Source organism: Vanacampus margaritifer, chromosome 5, assembly GCF_051991255.1.
Source record: "Vanacampus margaritifer isolate UIUO_Vmar chromosome 5, RoL_Vmar_1.0, whole genome shotgun sequence".
NCBI classification, from domain to species: Eukaryota; Metazoa; Chordata; class Actinopteri; order Syngnathiformes; family Syngnathidae; genus Vanacampus; species Vanacampus margaritifer.
The window spans coordinates 31,300,207-31,313,045 of NC_135436.1; the positions used below are offsets into that span (position 1 = coordinate 31,300,207).

At 53.3% G+C, this 12,839-nt stretch overlaps 1 protein-coding gene across 1 annotated transcript; it reads left to right on the plus strand.

Moving 5' to 3' along the window:
• The first annotated feature begins 232 nt into the window (after positions 1 to 232).
• On the plus strand, positions 233 to 12,822 carry LOC144051734 (WD repeat-containing protein 62-like). The gene is made up of 27 exons (XM_077565104.1): positions 233 to 283; positions 768 to 859; positions 1,697 to 1,759; positions 1,822 to 1,879; positions 2,852 to 3,022; positions 3,079 to 3,216; positions 3,294 to 3,476; positions 3,550 to 3,701; positions 4,090 to 4,276; positions 4,339 to 4,473; positions 4,535 to 4,671; positions 4,731 to 4,822; positions 4,964 to 5,089; positions 5,158 to 5,222; positions 5,684 to 5,814; positions 6,089 to 6,164; positions 7,016 to 7,127; positions 8,205 to 8,268; positions 8,337 to 8,435; positions 8,507 to 8,586; positions 8,660 to 8,712; positions 9,286 to 9,662; positions 11,262 to 11,404; positions 11,519 to 11,545; positions 11,643 to 11,726; positions 11,796 to 11,880; positions 12,538 to 12,822. Exons 1-27 carry the CDS (start codon positions 233 to 235, stop codon positions 12,629 to 12,631), a joined length of 3,075 nt encoding a protein of 1,024 aa, XP_077421230.1. The 3' UTR covers positions 12,632 to 12,822.
• The last annotated feature ends 17 nt before the right edge of the window (positions 12,823 to 12,839 follow it).

A 12,839-nucleotide genomic window follows, 5' to 3' on the forward strand; every position in this document is an offset into this window, starting at 1 on the left:
TTCATCAACATTGTGAGGATTAAACAAAACAAAAAAAACGAACAAATGCTCGACTTGAACTCTTTTTCTTGAGTTTGTTGTGGCGACCGCGACGGTTTCAGGTTTCGTTCCCTTTTCAAGTGGGCGTGTCAATGGAGGTCAGTTCGCGTCCGTGTCTTCTTCTTCCTCTTCCTCAGCATCGTCGTCAGCATAATCCTTATAATTTCAAAATTGTCTGCAAAATGTCAACTTGATGATTGACGATCGCGTCTCTGGTTCTCTGAGTTGTCAGTACGATGGCAACGTAAGATGGCCGCCTTCTGGCATCAGCCGCCAGGGGCGCAATTGTCCGTGCACTAAAAAAAAAGGTGGTCGCACACAATCAAATCATCTGGATCCAGAAATATGTTTTTAGTAGATGTATAGTTAAGTTGACGTAAAACATGTACCTGGAGCGAGTAGCATTTTTTTCCCTTGGTGTGTTGACCAAATAAGACGTCCGTTGGTTGGCTGTTTGGGGGAAAAGGCGGGCTCTTGTCCGATAGCGATTATATCATTGGTTGTTTTCGAATCTTGTCCGTCGCTATTGGTTGTAAAGCGAGAGGCGGGTTTATTGTCGTCGACTATTGGTCAGGTGGGCGTGTCTGCGTTTGAAAAAAATGCGCTGGGTTACTTTCCACTGAGCTCGCGTGTCCAACCGGTGGAAACTTAGTTTGGCGTTGTTAGCATGAAGCTAAGCTAAGCTAAGCAAGCGCTTTTCGTGAAAAGTGTTCACGGCGCGATGGCAGAGCTCGCCGACTGCGGCGGTTCCCTCCACGCCGCCAAGAGGATATCAACGGCGGGGAAGACGAACCGCCACAAGACCTCGGGAAGCTGCCGGGTACGTGGACCGACTGCTGCCGTTAGCTTTAGCAATATTAGCTAGCAAGCCATTCAAATGGAAGGAAAAGTCATTGCGAGCGAGCGAGGATAAGAATGACTTTTATCATTTGCAGAACGCCAATAAAGCTCGCGTCAGAACGACAGCAAACATCCGTCAACGTCACGTCTAGAAATAAGAAGTCAAAAACGTCTTCCACCTGCAATGGGACGCACAACAGCAATAATGAACTGACGCGAGGCTGCAAAGCAGAAGAGCAGCTTGACAACTCTGAGCTGCTTGTGCGAAGAAAATCAACTTCACTTTATGTATAAAAACACCTTCAAACGAGCTTTGCTGCATTGAAGTGCTGTAACATGGAGTGAAAAGTAGTCGTACAATAACAAAGACCGTTGAAACAATTTAGTAACATTAAAAAAAACAGGCCGAGCTTGAAATGCAGCAACTTTGCGTTGAAAACTAAAACTTGCTGTCAAGACGATCACATTGAACGATTGTGACACATGACGATATCCTTTCTATCCACTCTGGCCCCAGCACAGATCCCTGGGGTGCACCACAAGCAAGGGCAGGTTTTTCTATTGTCTCCTGCTCGATTTGTCGATCCTGCGCCTTTCCTATTGAAGAACTTTCCAAGCACAAAAATAAAGTAACAAAGTCATTTGTTGAGCGAAGGATGCAAATTGTGCCGCCGCCGTCCGGTTTCAGGTCCAACTGGACAAAGTTCTGGGCATCAGCGCGGCCAGCAGCAGCGCTTTGGCGTCGGATCCGAACTCCGGGCTCGTGGCCTAGCCCGGCCTGCCGCCACTCGGACCTTGAGCGTTTGTGTGTTCGTAGGTGTGCGGTGGTGCTCCTCCAGCCGCAGACCAACCGCCAACGCCACATCATCAACACGTCCAGGTGCGTCCTTTCGATGGCCCAGTCCAGCGCTCAGCATCCAAACTTTTTTTTTTCCCTTCCAGGAAACCTTTCAGCGCTTTGGCCTTCTCCTGCGACGGCAAACATCTGGTCACCGGCGAGGTACGGACGTTAGCAGCCATGCTATGCTAACATTAGCGAGCGCCGTGTGTTGGTTTAGGGCAGCAGCTAGCGGTTCTTTGAGTCCTTGTAGGGTCCAACATGAAGTCTTTTTGGGCGTTGGCCCGGTCAGAAGCGCTACTGGGCCGGGTCGGGTCGGGTCGGTCCGTCTGTATATTTAACTCAAGTGGAAGTCGAGCCCTTGAAACGAAGTAGCGACGTCCCCATCACACTCTGAGTCCGAGCCACCTGATTTTGGAGGCTCTGTCAGAACCAAGTCCTCCTCCGCTAACGGCGCAATCTCTAAACGCGGGTTTCTGTCGGGCCGAAGGTCAATGATGAGCTGTAAAAGGTCTGATGACCCGCCATCCCCTCCCGCCGCCGCCGGCGCCGGCACGCTACCGAGTGACGGCGTGACGGCGTTCTGGAGGCGTCGCTCACACCAACAGGAAGTGACATCATCTGGGGGGCGTGTGCGCAGATCTGCTCGGCTCCTTCTCATCACTTCCAACAACAACAAGCCCCCAAATTGAGCGTCCCAGCGGGAGGGGCGGGGCTAATGATCTCCACTTTTCCAGCTGAGACCTTCAGCGCACCAGAAAACCCCCCAAAATGTCCACACGTCGCGTCCGTCCCACTCGAAGGAATTTCGTCCCTTCCGAACCGTCGTCCGCTGTTTTCATCGAGAACAAGTTTGGAAAATCGGATTCATTGAAAAACAATCGGCAGATTATTGAAGTTGTTAGTTGAAGCGAAACGATTGCTCTCAAAGTTTCAATCAAAAAGTTTGTCCATTCATTTGATATTCGATTTGTTGCTTCAACCGTGAATGATTTCACGCCACTTCCCATGTTAGCAATGCTAACGTGACTCGCGGCTAATGCTAACATCTCGAACGTCCGTGTGAAATTCAGCCAAGCAAGATGTTAGCATAACTAGCTGCGCTGCTAACGTGCGTGTGTGCGTGTGTGTCAGAGCGGCCACCTGCCGTGCGTGCGCGTGTGGCAGGTGGACGAGTGCGTGGAAGTGGGCAGCGTTCAGAAGCACACGTGCGGCGTTTCCTGCGTGGCCGTCTCCCCCAGCGGCGCTTACGTCGTCTCCGTCGGATCGCAGCACGACACGAGCGTGTGCGTGTGGGACTGGAAGGTGAGCGCGCACGTGCACGTTTTGGATGAAAGATGAATGACTTTTATCATTTGCAGAAAGGTTCGATTGTGGCCTCCAACAAAGTTTCCAGCAGCGTGTCGGCCATTTCCTTCTCGCGGGACGGCGACTACTTTGTCACGGCCGGCAAACGACACCTCAAGTTCTGGTACCCGAACGCCTCCGAGGAGCGGCGGGTACTTGGCGTTCGTTCCCGCTGACGTTGGCGTGCGTGGCGTGCCCACGTCGCTGATGAGGTGACGTTTGTGTCCAGCAGGTGAGCAGCAGCGCGACGGTGCCTCTGATTGGCCGCTCGGCCGTGCTTGGCGAGCGGCACGAGGACGTCTTCAGCGGGGCGGCGTGCCAAAGCGGACCCGCCACCTTCGCCGTCACGCAGTCGGCGCTGCTGTGCCGCTTCGACGCCGGCCGGCGGCTGGATGCTTGGGTGCCCCTCAAGGTGGGCGGGCGCTTGGGGGGCGGGCGCTTGGGGGGGCGTGGTCATCCCGCTGGCTCACGCTTTGTTCCCGCAGGCCGCGTGCGCGCTCTGCCTGGCGCTCAGCGAGCGCTTTGTGTTTTGCGGCTGCGCCGACGGGTTGGTGCGCGTCTTCGCGCCGGCCGACCTGCGTTACGTCGCCACCCTGCCCCGCCCGCACCGCCTGGGGGCGGAGCTTATCATGCCCAGGTATGCAAGACGGTCGCGTTGGGCTTTTTGCCAAAAATGTGACGGCAAACAAGAAATGAATTTCAAATTGTCTTTCTTGACATTTTGCCGGCTTTCGTTTTGCTTTGGAACGAAAACAAACGTTTTGCTTTTCAAATCTTTGTTTTGTTGTCTGTCGTCAACGTTCTGCAAATCTGAAAAGTGCTCGAATAAACGACCTTCGACACGTTCCGACAAAGTGGCAACTGAAAACGAGTCGTTTTTTTCAAGACAAACTGAGAAAATTCAAGTCGTTTGAAAAGCAAAAGTCCAAATCAAATGAATTTCTGTTATTGATTGATTTTGTTTTTGGCATTTTTGGTGGTCCGAAGTGGCGGCGCTTCCACGTGATGGATTTTTTTTTTTTCAGGCCGTCCAGTCCCAGTTTGGGTCAGCGCTACCCCGACGTGGCGGCCTTGACCTTTGACCCCAAGCGTCAGCATCTGACTTGCGTGTACGCCGACCACAGCGTTTACGTTTGGGACGTGGAGCGGCTGGCGAAGGTGACCCGCATCCACTCGGCGCTCTACCACAGCGCCGCCGTGTGGAACGTTCAGGTACTGGCGCCGCCTCGGCCGACCACGTTTGTAGCGCCGTTGCCATGACGCCACGCTTGCAGGTGTGTCCGCCGCCGTCCCAGACGCCGTCCCAGACGCCGTCCCGGGCGCCGTCCCGGGCGCCGTCCCGGTTCCTCACCTGCTCGTCAGACAACACCATCAGGCTGTGGCGCGTGGGCTCGGACCCGGACCGCAAGGTAACGCGCTGGCTCGTTGTGCGTCCTGCCGGGCCTGGCGTGACCCACTTTTGTTGTTCAGGACCTGCTGAAGATTTTGCACGTGAGAGACGGCGGGCGGGCCGAGGCGGAGGCCGACGGCAAGTCGTGGGTCCGAGCGCTGGCCCTCAGTCCCGACGGACGGCGGCTGGCCACCGGCGACGCGTGCGGAACGCTGCGGTGAGCTCACGACCGCCGCTCGCTCGCCGCGACACGACGTGACGTTTTGTCTCGCGCAGGATCTTTGATTTGGAGTCGCTGGACGAGCTGGTCAAGATGGCGGCTCACGACGGCGAGGTTCTGGCTCTGGAGTTCTCGCCCGCCTCCGCAGGTGAGCGCCAACAAACGAGGACGGAATATCGATCACCAATTGGACCAACTTGGCCTTTCAAAGCGATTGATCCAAGCTAATGCGCTGGTTCCGAATGACGGCGTCCCCAACCTTAGCGTCTCCATTTTGTGTGCGCGGCAGGCGTGAGGCTGCTCGCCAGCGCCGGCAGGGACCGCCTCCTTCGGATCTTCAACCTGGACGGCGACGTGGCTTTGGAGCAGACGCTCGCCGACCACTCGGCCTCGCCGCTGGCCGTCAAGTTCGCAGGTGCGTTCCGCCGCTCGGGGGGAGGAGCTTGTCCGGCGCCACGTCAACGTCGGCTGCGCTCTTTGCAGGTGACGGCGAGCGCGTCCGCTTGGCCAGCTGCGGCGCCGACAGGAGCGTCTACTTCTACCGGCGGGTAAACGGCAACGTGTGTGCGTGTGCGTTCACCTTTGCGTGTTCTCGCTGTGGTTTGGACGGACCGATTATCGTTCTTATTCGGCAATTGGATGAATATCGGCAGCGGCCGCTTTTCTTTTTTTCTTTTTTTTCTTTTTTACAAATCTGACAGCCGATCAGAGATCCGTTTGGAACTAAAATGACGAATTATTATGAATGACTTTCTTTTCTTATTATGACGTATTATTTATTGCCATCCATTCACTCCGGGCGGGTCGCGGGGCCGAGACTTGCTCTCCCCAGCCACTTCAAGCAGCTCCTCCGAAGGCGTTGGTTCCCAGACGTCTCTCCGGCGTGTCCCGGGTCGTCCCTGGCCCCTCCCGCCGGGGGACAACACCTCTTCTTCTTCTTCTATGAATTCTCCTTCGTATTCTTGTTATCGTATTTCTTTCTTTCTGAACAAATTGTTTTCCAATCCAGACATCGGCGGCGGACGGCGGCGCTCATTTTGTCCGGACGGCTCAAGCCTTGGAGAAGACGTCGCTGTCCGACATGGACGGCGACGCGTCGGGGACGCACGTGGCCGTCGCCTGTCGGGACCGAATTGTGCGGTGAGGTGTGGCGCGCACGCACACGCGCACGTTGCTTTTGACGTGTCGCGTCAACGTCTGCCGCTCTAAAAAAAACGATTTGTGCGTTCAATGATTCCATCGAGTGATCGCAAAAACGGATCGACATTCATTCCAACATCGCGTTCTTGTTTTGTTTAGACTGCACAAAAGCTAAGAAGCAAAATGTTTTTGTCCAATCAGGCAATTTGGTGCTGCTGATTTTCGCTACTAAACTGCAGCGGTCAATGACGGCGCTTTTCTGCGATGTGTTCAGGTTCTACAACGTGGAGACGGGAAAGCTGAGCAAAAGTTTGAAAGACTCGACGAGCACTGAAGGAGCTCTGCTGAAGGTTCGACACACTTTCAACTTTCTTTGCTGAAGGTTCGACACACTTTCAACTTTCTTTGCTGAAGGTTCGACACACTTTCAACTTTCTTTGTTTCGGCGGAACCCGCGTCGGTCGCTAATCGTTTCCACATCGCTATTCCAGGCGACACAATTGGACAATTTTAATCATCGTTTCGGCCCAACTTGAAATTGGCCAAATGCTCGTCATTTCGACCTTTCAACTTGAATGATCCTACTTTGGTCCTCGAAGAAAGCACACTGATTATTATTATCATTATTATTGTTGCTTTTGCAAATATCTGCTTTTACTTTGAAAAACAATCAATGAATGCAAAACCAACTCGTATCCGATGAATTGGTGGCAAAATGGAGGCAGCGGTCGATGGTCACAAGATTCAAGGGTGCGAGGCTGCCTTTGTGTGCACTCGATTTGGAGACCGATTTGACGTCCTCCGCGTGCTACAAAGACTTTTGCCGGCGCTTTGCTTGGCGCTCGCTCGCACGATTTCCCCAAAATGAGGTCGCGCGTGCTCGCTTGCGTCGAGAACATCAAACAAAACGTTCGTTCTTCTTTTACAGCCGTTGACAAAATGCAGCACATTCGAGTGTTGAGCGTCTGAATGCTTATCATTAGCTTATCATTAGCTTATCATTAGCTTATCATTAGCTTAATGCTAACAAGCAATGCAAAGTGTCATCGACGGGCGAAGCTTGGTGGCTTTTAAAACAAAAAAGGAAGGAAGCTTGACCGGCAAAGTCCTTCCTTCCTTCCTTGTTGTTGTCTTGTGATTGTTCTGACTTTGATGTGATTGGCTGACGGCGGCGGCGGCGGCGCTGTGCTTCCCGCCGTAGGTCCACGTGGACCCGTCGGGCTCCTACGTGGCCACCAGCCGCTCCAACAAGGTCGTGAGCGTCTTGGACTGCCGGTCGGGGGAACGCGTGGCGACCCTCGCGGGACATTCGGGTGAGCAAACGTTGCTTCAACGTGACGTTCGCTCAAGCGACACCATTTTTCATCTCGGACGAATCCTCACAATTTCAGCCTGAAAATATTCTTCCAAGTCATTTTGGGGGCGCAACAGACATTTTCACACAAACGACACGTTTGCACACACTCGGAAACATCAAAAAGCAAATCAAAACTTAGAGAAAATGGAGGCAAGAGTTTTTTTTTTCCTGATTTCTCGATGAACTCGTTTGCTCCCAAAATGGTATCAATACGTTCTATTTTCAATGTTTTAAGTGTCCCAAAGACGTATTTATCCTTCTTTTTTTTATGCTAGAGCATACGGAAGTATTTTATTGAGTTAAAGCAAGGCTAGTTAGTACAAAAACAGCCAGCAGGTGGCAGCAGAGTGTAAGAGATCTACCAGGGCTACGTTGCAAAAAGGCTCTTTCACAGATTTGTGAATGATGATGAAAGTCGGCTACATTCCGATGCTAATTGCTACAAACGGAAACAGATAGAAATGTACGTGTGTGTGTTTTTCCTGATGAAAGAAAAGCGTCTAATCTTTTTTTTTTTTTTTTTGGTAGCTTCCATGTTTTGATAGCAATACAACACAATATTGTGCGGGCCTTGCAGAATCAGTCCAAATCCGGTCAAACAGCCGAGAGCGAAGGGGGTTGCTTCAGTCAAAATGGCTGCCAGTCAATGAGTTCATTGTCGATTTTTTGGGGGGTCCTTTTTCCAAATTAGACATTTGTGGGGAAAAGCAGGAAGTGAGTCCGATTCAATTCATGGCAAAAATCGAAAAAAGCTGTCATGTGAAAAAGTACCAACTTTTCTCTTTTCCTTTTTTTTTATCCAATTGCTTCGTAAAGAGATGATGAGAAAAGAGAAAAGATTTTGCAATCAACTTGACGATGCGGATTCATCACCAATCACGAACTGCCAATCAAATATAATCACCAGTCAGTCATGCGGCTCCTTTTGCCAGTTTGCACTTTTCATCTGAGCTCAAAAGATTGAATTATATATTTTTGGTTATTATTTTTGGAATGAATATGTTTCCTCAAGCGATCCCGTTTTGCTTTCCAGAGCTGGTGACGTGCTTGAGGTTCAGCGAGGACTGCCGGCACCTGATCAGCACGTCGGCAGACAGGTGAGCCCCGTTGCCGACGCCGGGCCGACGCCGGGCCGGACTCACCTCTTGTGCGCTTTTGTGTGTAGTTGCGTGTTTGTGTGGCGGCTGGACCCCCGCATGACGGCCACCATGACCAGGAAGAAGGCGGCGGCGGCGGCGGCCCTGACGACCGTCGCCGGCATCAGGTGAGCGTGGCCTCGCGCTCGCCCCCGTCTGGCGCTCCCCTCGCTCACTGGGCGGGGCCGACTCCTTTCAGGCGGGAAACCTTCCTGGTCGGGCCGAGCCGTCGGCTTCCCCGGGTGGCGCCCTGCACGCCGTCCAGACCGGCCTCCGAAGGTGACGCCGATGCCGATGCCGTCGCCGATGACGCCCGTGTGGACGTTGCTCACGCTTGTTTCCGCTTTTGCAGCTCCTCCGCCGATACGCACCAACGGCAAGATGCCCTCGTGGTTCCGAAAACTGGTCAGTGTGCGTTTGCTGTTGATTTGTTTATCATAATAGCCGCTTAGAAAATTCATTTTTAGCCGCTTGCTGATGTTATTTCAGGTCCAATAGCGATTATTTATCGTCAAGGGAGCCAATAATCAATATTTGGGGCCGATATTTGTTTGCAGTCAAACAAAACAAAAAGAAGCAAAAATCGTCATGGGACTGAAAAACTGGCTGCGGGTCGAACCCTCAACGTCTCCGGCATGACTAGTTTGCTTCCGCCGACATGTCACATGGTGGCGGCCATCTTGAGATGAGAAGAAAGCGTCTCCGCAGCTAGCCGGCCAGCTAGCTTCTATGCTATCGGAGGCTAATGGCCGACGCTGAGCAGGATTTGGCGATCTGCAAAACCAAAAGTGGCAAAAGCCAACCCGGATTCTGCCGCACTTGGAAACATTTCAACAACGGGAAAACGTTTCTCGCCAGGCATTAGCCAATCGTTGGCAGCAGTCAAATGCCGGCGGTCGCCTTTCGTCTTGTTTGATGTCAGTTGACAGAAATGGACTTGCACGGTCCAAATGGTTCTGAAAGTGTGTGCGTGTGCAGCAGGGCGATCCGACGACCTCCTCATTCGTCCAATCGGACGCACAGACGGCGCCGGTGCGGAATCGCTGGCTGGAAAACAGTCCGCTGATCAACTTCGACTCCTCTCCGAGTAGCGGCAAGACTGACGAGGACGAGGACGACCACGAGGACGACCACGAGGACGACCACGAGGACGACGAGGACGACCACGACTTGATTCCGCAGCGTCTGCTGAGAGACGAGGAAGACGAGGAGGCGGAACGGAGCATCCGGGCTCATCTGGCGCCGCGGCGTCCGGGCTCAGCTGGCGCCGGCAGCTGGAGCGGCGTCCTCCGCCGTCACCACGACGCGCCCGCCGGCCTTCGCCATCAGAGCGACGCCACCTGCGTTCTTGACAGGTGAGCGATGGCACCTCCCAAATGTCGTCTTCACGCCATCGTTGGGATAAACATTGCGTTTGTGGACTCGGCAGGAAAAGCCGTCGCTTTTGTTTTTTGTCGGATTTCTGCCGACTGCGAACGACAAGAGCGGAAGATCTCGCTCAGCTTGCGAACGTCACGCGCCAGCAAACGGCTCAGGTCGCTGGCGGCCATCTTGAGTGTTTGCATTTGCCCAGAGCGCTTTGAGGCGCCAACCGGGACGATCCCGCTTGGCGCCTCCCTCCAATGCAGCATCACAACTGGCCCCTCCCAGTGAAAGCCAGTGGCAGCCGTCTTACGGGTGGCAGCCGTCTTACGGGTGGCAGCCGTCTTACGGGTGGCAGCCGTCTTTTACGGCTGGCAGCCGTCTTTTACGGGTGGCAGCCGTCTTACGGGTGGCAGCCGTCTTACGGGTGGCAGCCGTCTTACGGGTGGCAGCCGTCTTACGGGTGGCAGCCGTCTTACGGGTGGCAGCCGTCTTTTACGGGTGGCAGCCGTCTTACGGGTGGCAGCCGTCTTACGGGTGGCAGCCATCTTACGGGTGGCAGCCGTCTTACGGGTGGCAGCCGTCTTACGGGTGGCAGCCGTCTTACGGGTGGCAGCCATCTTTTACGGGTGGCAGCCGTCTTTTACGGGTGGCAGCCGTCTTACGGGTGGCAGCCGTCTTACGGTTGGCAGCCGTCTTACGGGTGGCAGCCGTCTTACGGGTGGCAGCCATCTTTTACGGGTGGCAGCCGTTTTACGGGTGGCAGCCATCTTTTACGGGTGGCAGCCGTCTTACGGGTGGCAGCCGTCTTACGGGTGGCAGCCGTCTTACGGGTGGCAGCCATCTTTTACGGGTGGCAGCCGTCTTTTACGGGTGGCAGCCGTCTTACGGGTGGCAGCCGTCTTACGGTTGGCAGCCGTCTTACGGGTGGCAGCCGTCTTACGGGTGGCAGCCATCTTTTACGGGTGGCAGCCGTTTTACGGGTGGCAGCCATCTTTTACGGGTGGCAGCCGTCTTACGGGTGGCAGCCGTCTTACGGGTGGCAGCCGTCTTACGGGTGGCAGCCGTCTTTTACGGGTGGCAGCCGTCTTTTACGGGTGGCAGCCGTCTTTTACGGGTGGCAGCCGTCTTTTACGGGTGGCAGCCGTCTTTTACGGGTGGCAGCCGTCTTTTACGGGTGGCAGCCGTCTTACGGGTGGCAGCCGTCTTACGGGTGGCAGCCGTCTTTTACGGGTGGCAGCCGTCTTACGGGTGGCAGCCGTCTTACGGGTGGCAGCCATCTTTTACGGGTGGCAGCCGTCTTACGGGTGGCAGCCGTCTTACGTTGCCACTTGAGTGCGTTCTTCAGAATGCCTCCAAAAAACGACAGCTGCGTTCATAAATGAATTCATTCTCATTTCTTTTCTTTCGCACTTCTATTTAGCCGTTAAAAATGCATTTGTTGACTTGAGTGGCAAGCGCTCCGATATGAAACAATTCCACATCACTCGGCAAAGATGGCCGCCATGACAACAAACATGCACAAAAAAGTTGCCATTGTGAAAAGCGCTTGCGTGTTTTAAGATGTCACATGAGCAGGCGATGCTTTTCAGCGCATTTGCCGTCCAAGCGGCACGTCAGCCATCTTGCTTCCGCCGGCTGGAGAGTGCAGAGCAGGGGGCGGAGCTCCGCAGCAGCTATCAGCCCAGCCCGGACTCGGCCTGCTCGGCCGGAAGTTTCGACGATGTCGATGACGGTGGGTTTGTCGCCGTCGTTGTCGTTGTTGTGGCGTGCGAGAGCTCGCGTGCTCACAACGAGCGCATGTTTGTTCGAGGCATCACAAAAAAATGTCCGTCAACGCGTCCTTCAGGTGACCTTCAAGAAAGAACAAATTCTTGTGAGCAGCCAATGAATGAACACGACGCGTCTTGCCGACGGCACGGACGGCTCATGGTTTTGTTTTTGTTTTTGTTTTGGGTCCCGCCCCCCCCCAGACGCGGACTCTGTGAGTCGGGGCACTTCTGCGGCAAGTTCACTTGCGGACCAGCAGGAGGCGACGCACTCCGTTTCCAGTGAAGGTGCGCATGGTCTTCATCTTCCTCATCTTCATCATCCTCGTCCTCTTTGTGAGCGCGTTTGCTTTGCAGGGAATTTGGAGTGGCGCGACTCGCACCTGCACCCGCGACTCAGCGTCTGCAGGAACTTCCTGTCCCGCTTCCGCCGGCGCCTCAGGTCAGCGTCGTCTTCCAGCCGCCTCCACGCTTTCGCTTGAGGCGTGTCCACGCTCGCACCTTGAAGCGATTGAAGCCGCCTTTGATGAGTTGGGAACATTTGAGACGTTATTTTGGCGGGACACGCCAAGTCCAAGTCCAGGCTTATTACAGTTTGGGAATTTTTCATTTGATTTTATTTTGAGTTCGCTTGAAGTAGTTTTCAGGGTGCTTCTGCTCGTTTTAGTTATTTCATAAATGCTTAGTTAGTTAAAAAAAAAAAAAAGTGTATTTCTTGTGCGCTATTTTTAAAAACCACCAGGGAGCAACGTCATCTGAAAGTGCTTTTCTATTGGCTGCTGCTAGATGACGTCACTTATGCGTGACACACTTTCAAATGTCCTTATCCTGGTTAATATCAAAATAAATCGACTTCAAATCACATTTTAAAGCATCCCCGAAGGCTCAGGCATTAAATGAAGGACAAAAGACTAAAACCAAGGAGATTTTTTTTTCTCTAATTATAGTTCATTTTAGTTCGTTTTGTAAACATAAAACGTCGTTTCAGTTAATTGTCGTTTTTATTTGCTTAACGAAATTGTTAGTTTTAGTGAAGGAAAATAACTTTGCCGCAATGAATACTTGACGCTGACCTTCCCGCCTTTTGTCTTGATTGAAGGGACCGCGCAAGCCAAGCCACGCCCCCCGGTGACTCAGCGGTAGCTCAAGCACGCGCGACGCACGTGCACATTTCAGACAAGACGAATGTTTGAACGCAAATGGCCACCGTCCAATTCAGCACGTGCAATGGCCGAGCGTGTGGGAGGGGTGGCGACCTTGACCAATCAAAGTCTTTCTTTCACCTGCACGGACACTTTGAGGACATGTTTGACTTGGTGTCATGTCCTTTGTGCTTGTATATAGATTTTTTTCATTTTCAATAAAGGTTGACCAAAGTCCTCAAGATGTGTCCTTGAAAAA

What these genes read in the sequence shown, in the direction of transcription:
- LOC144051734 (XM_077565104.1), top strand. Translation starts at nt 233, where the DNA reads ATGATTGACGATCGCGTCTCTGGTTCTCTGAGTTGTCAGTACGATGGC. An exon ending in GTTCTCGCCCGCCTCCGCAG is followed by an intron (nt 4,823 to 4,963) that starts GTGAGCGCCAAC and finishes TGTGCGCGGCAG; the next exon opens with GCGTGAGGCTGCTCGCCAGC. An exon ending in CCTCGTGGTTCCGAAAACTG is followed by an intron (nt 8,713 to 9,285) that starts GTCAGTGTGCGT and finishes GTGCGTGTGCAG; the next exon opens with CAGGGCGATCCGACGACCTC.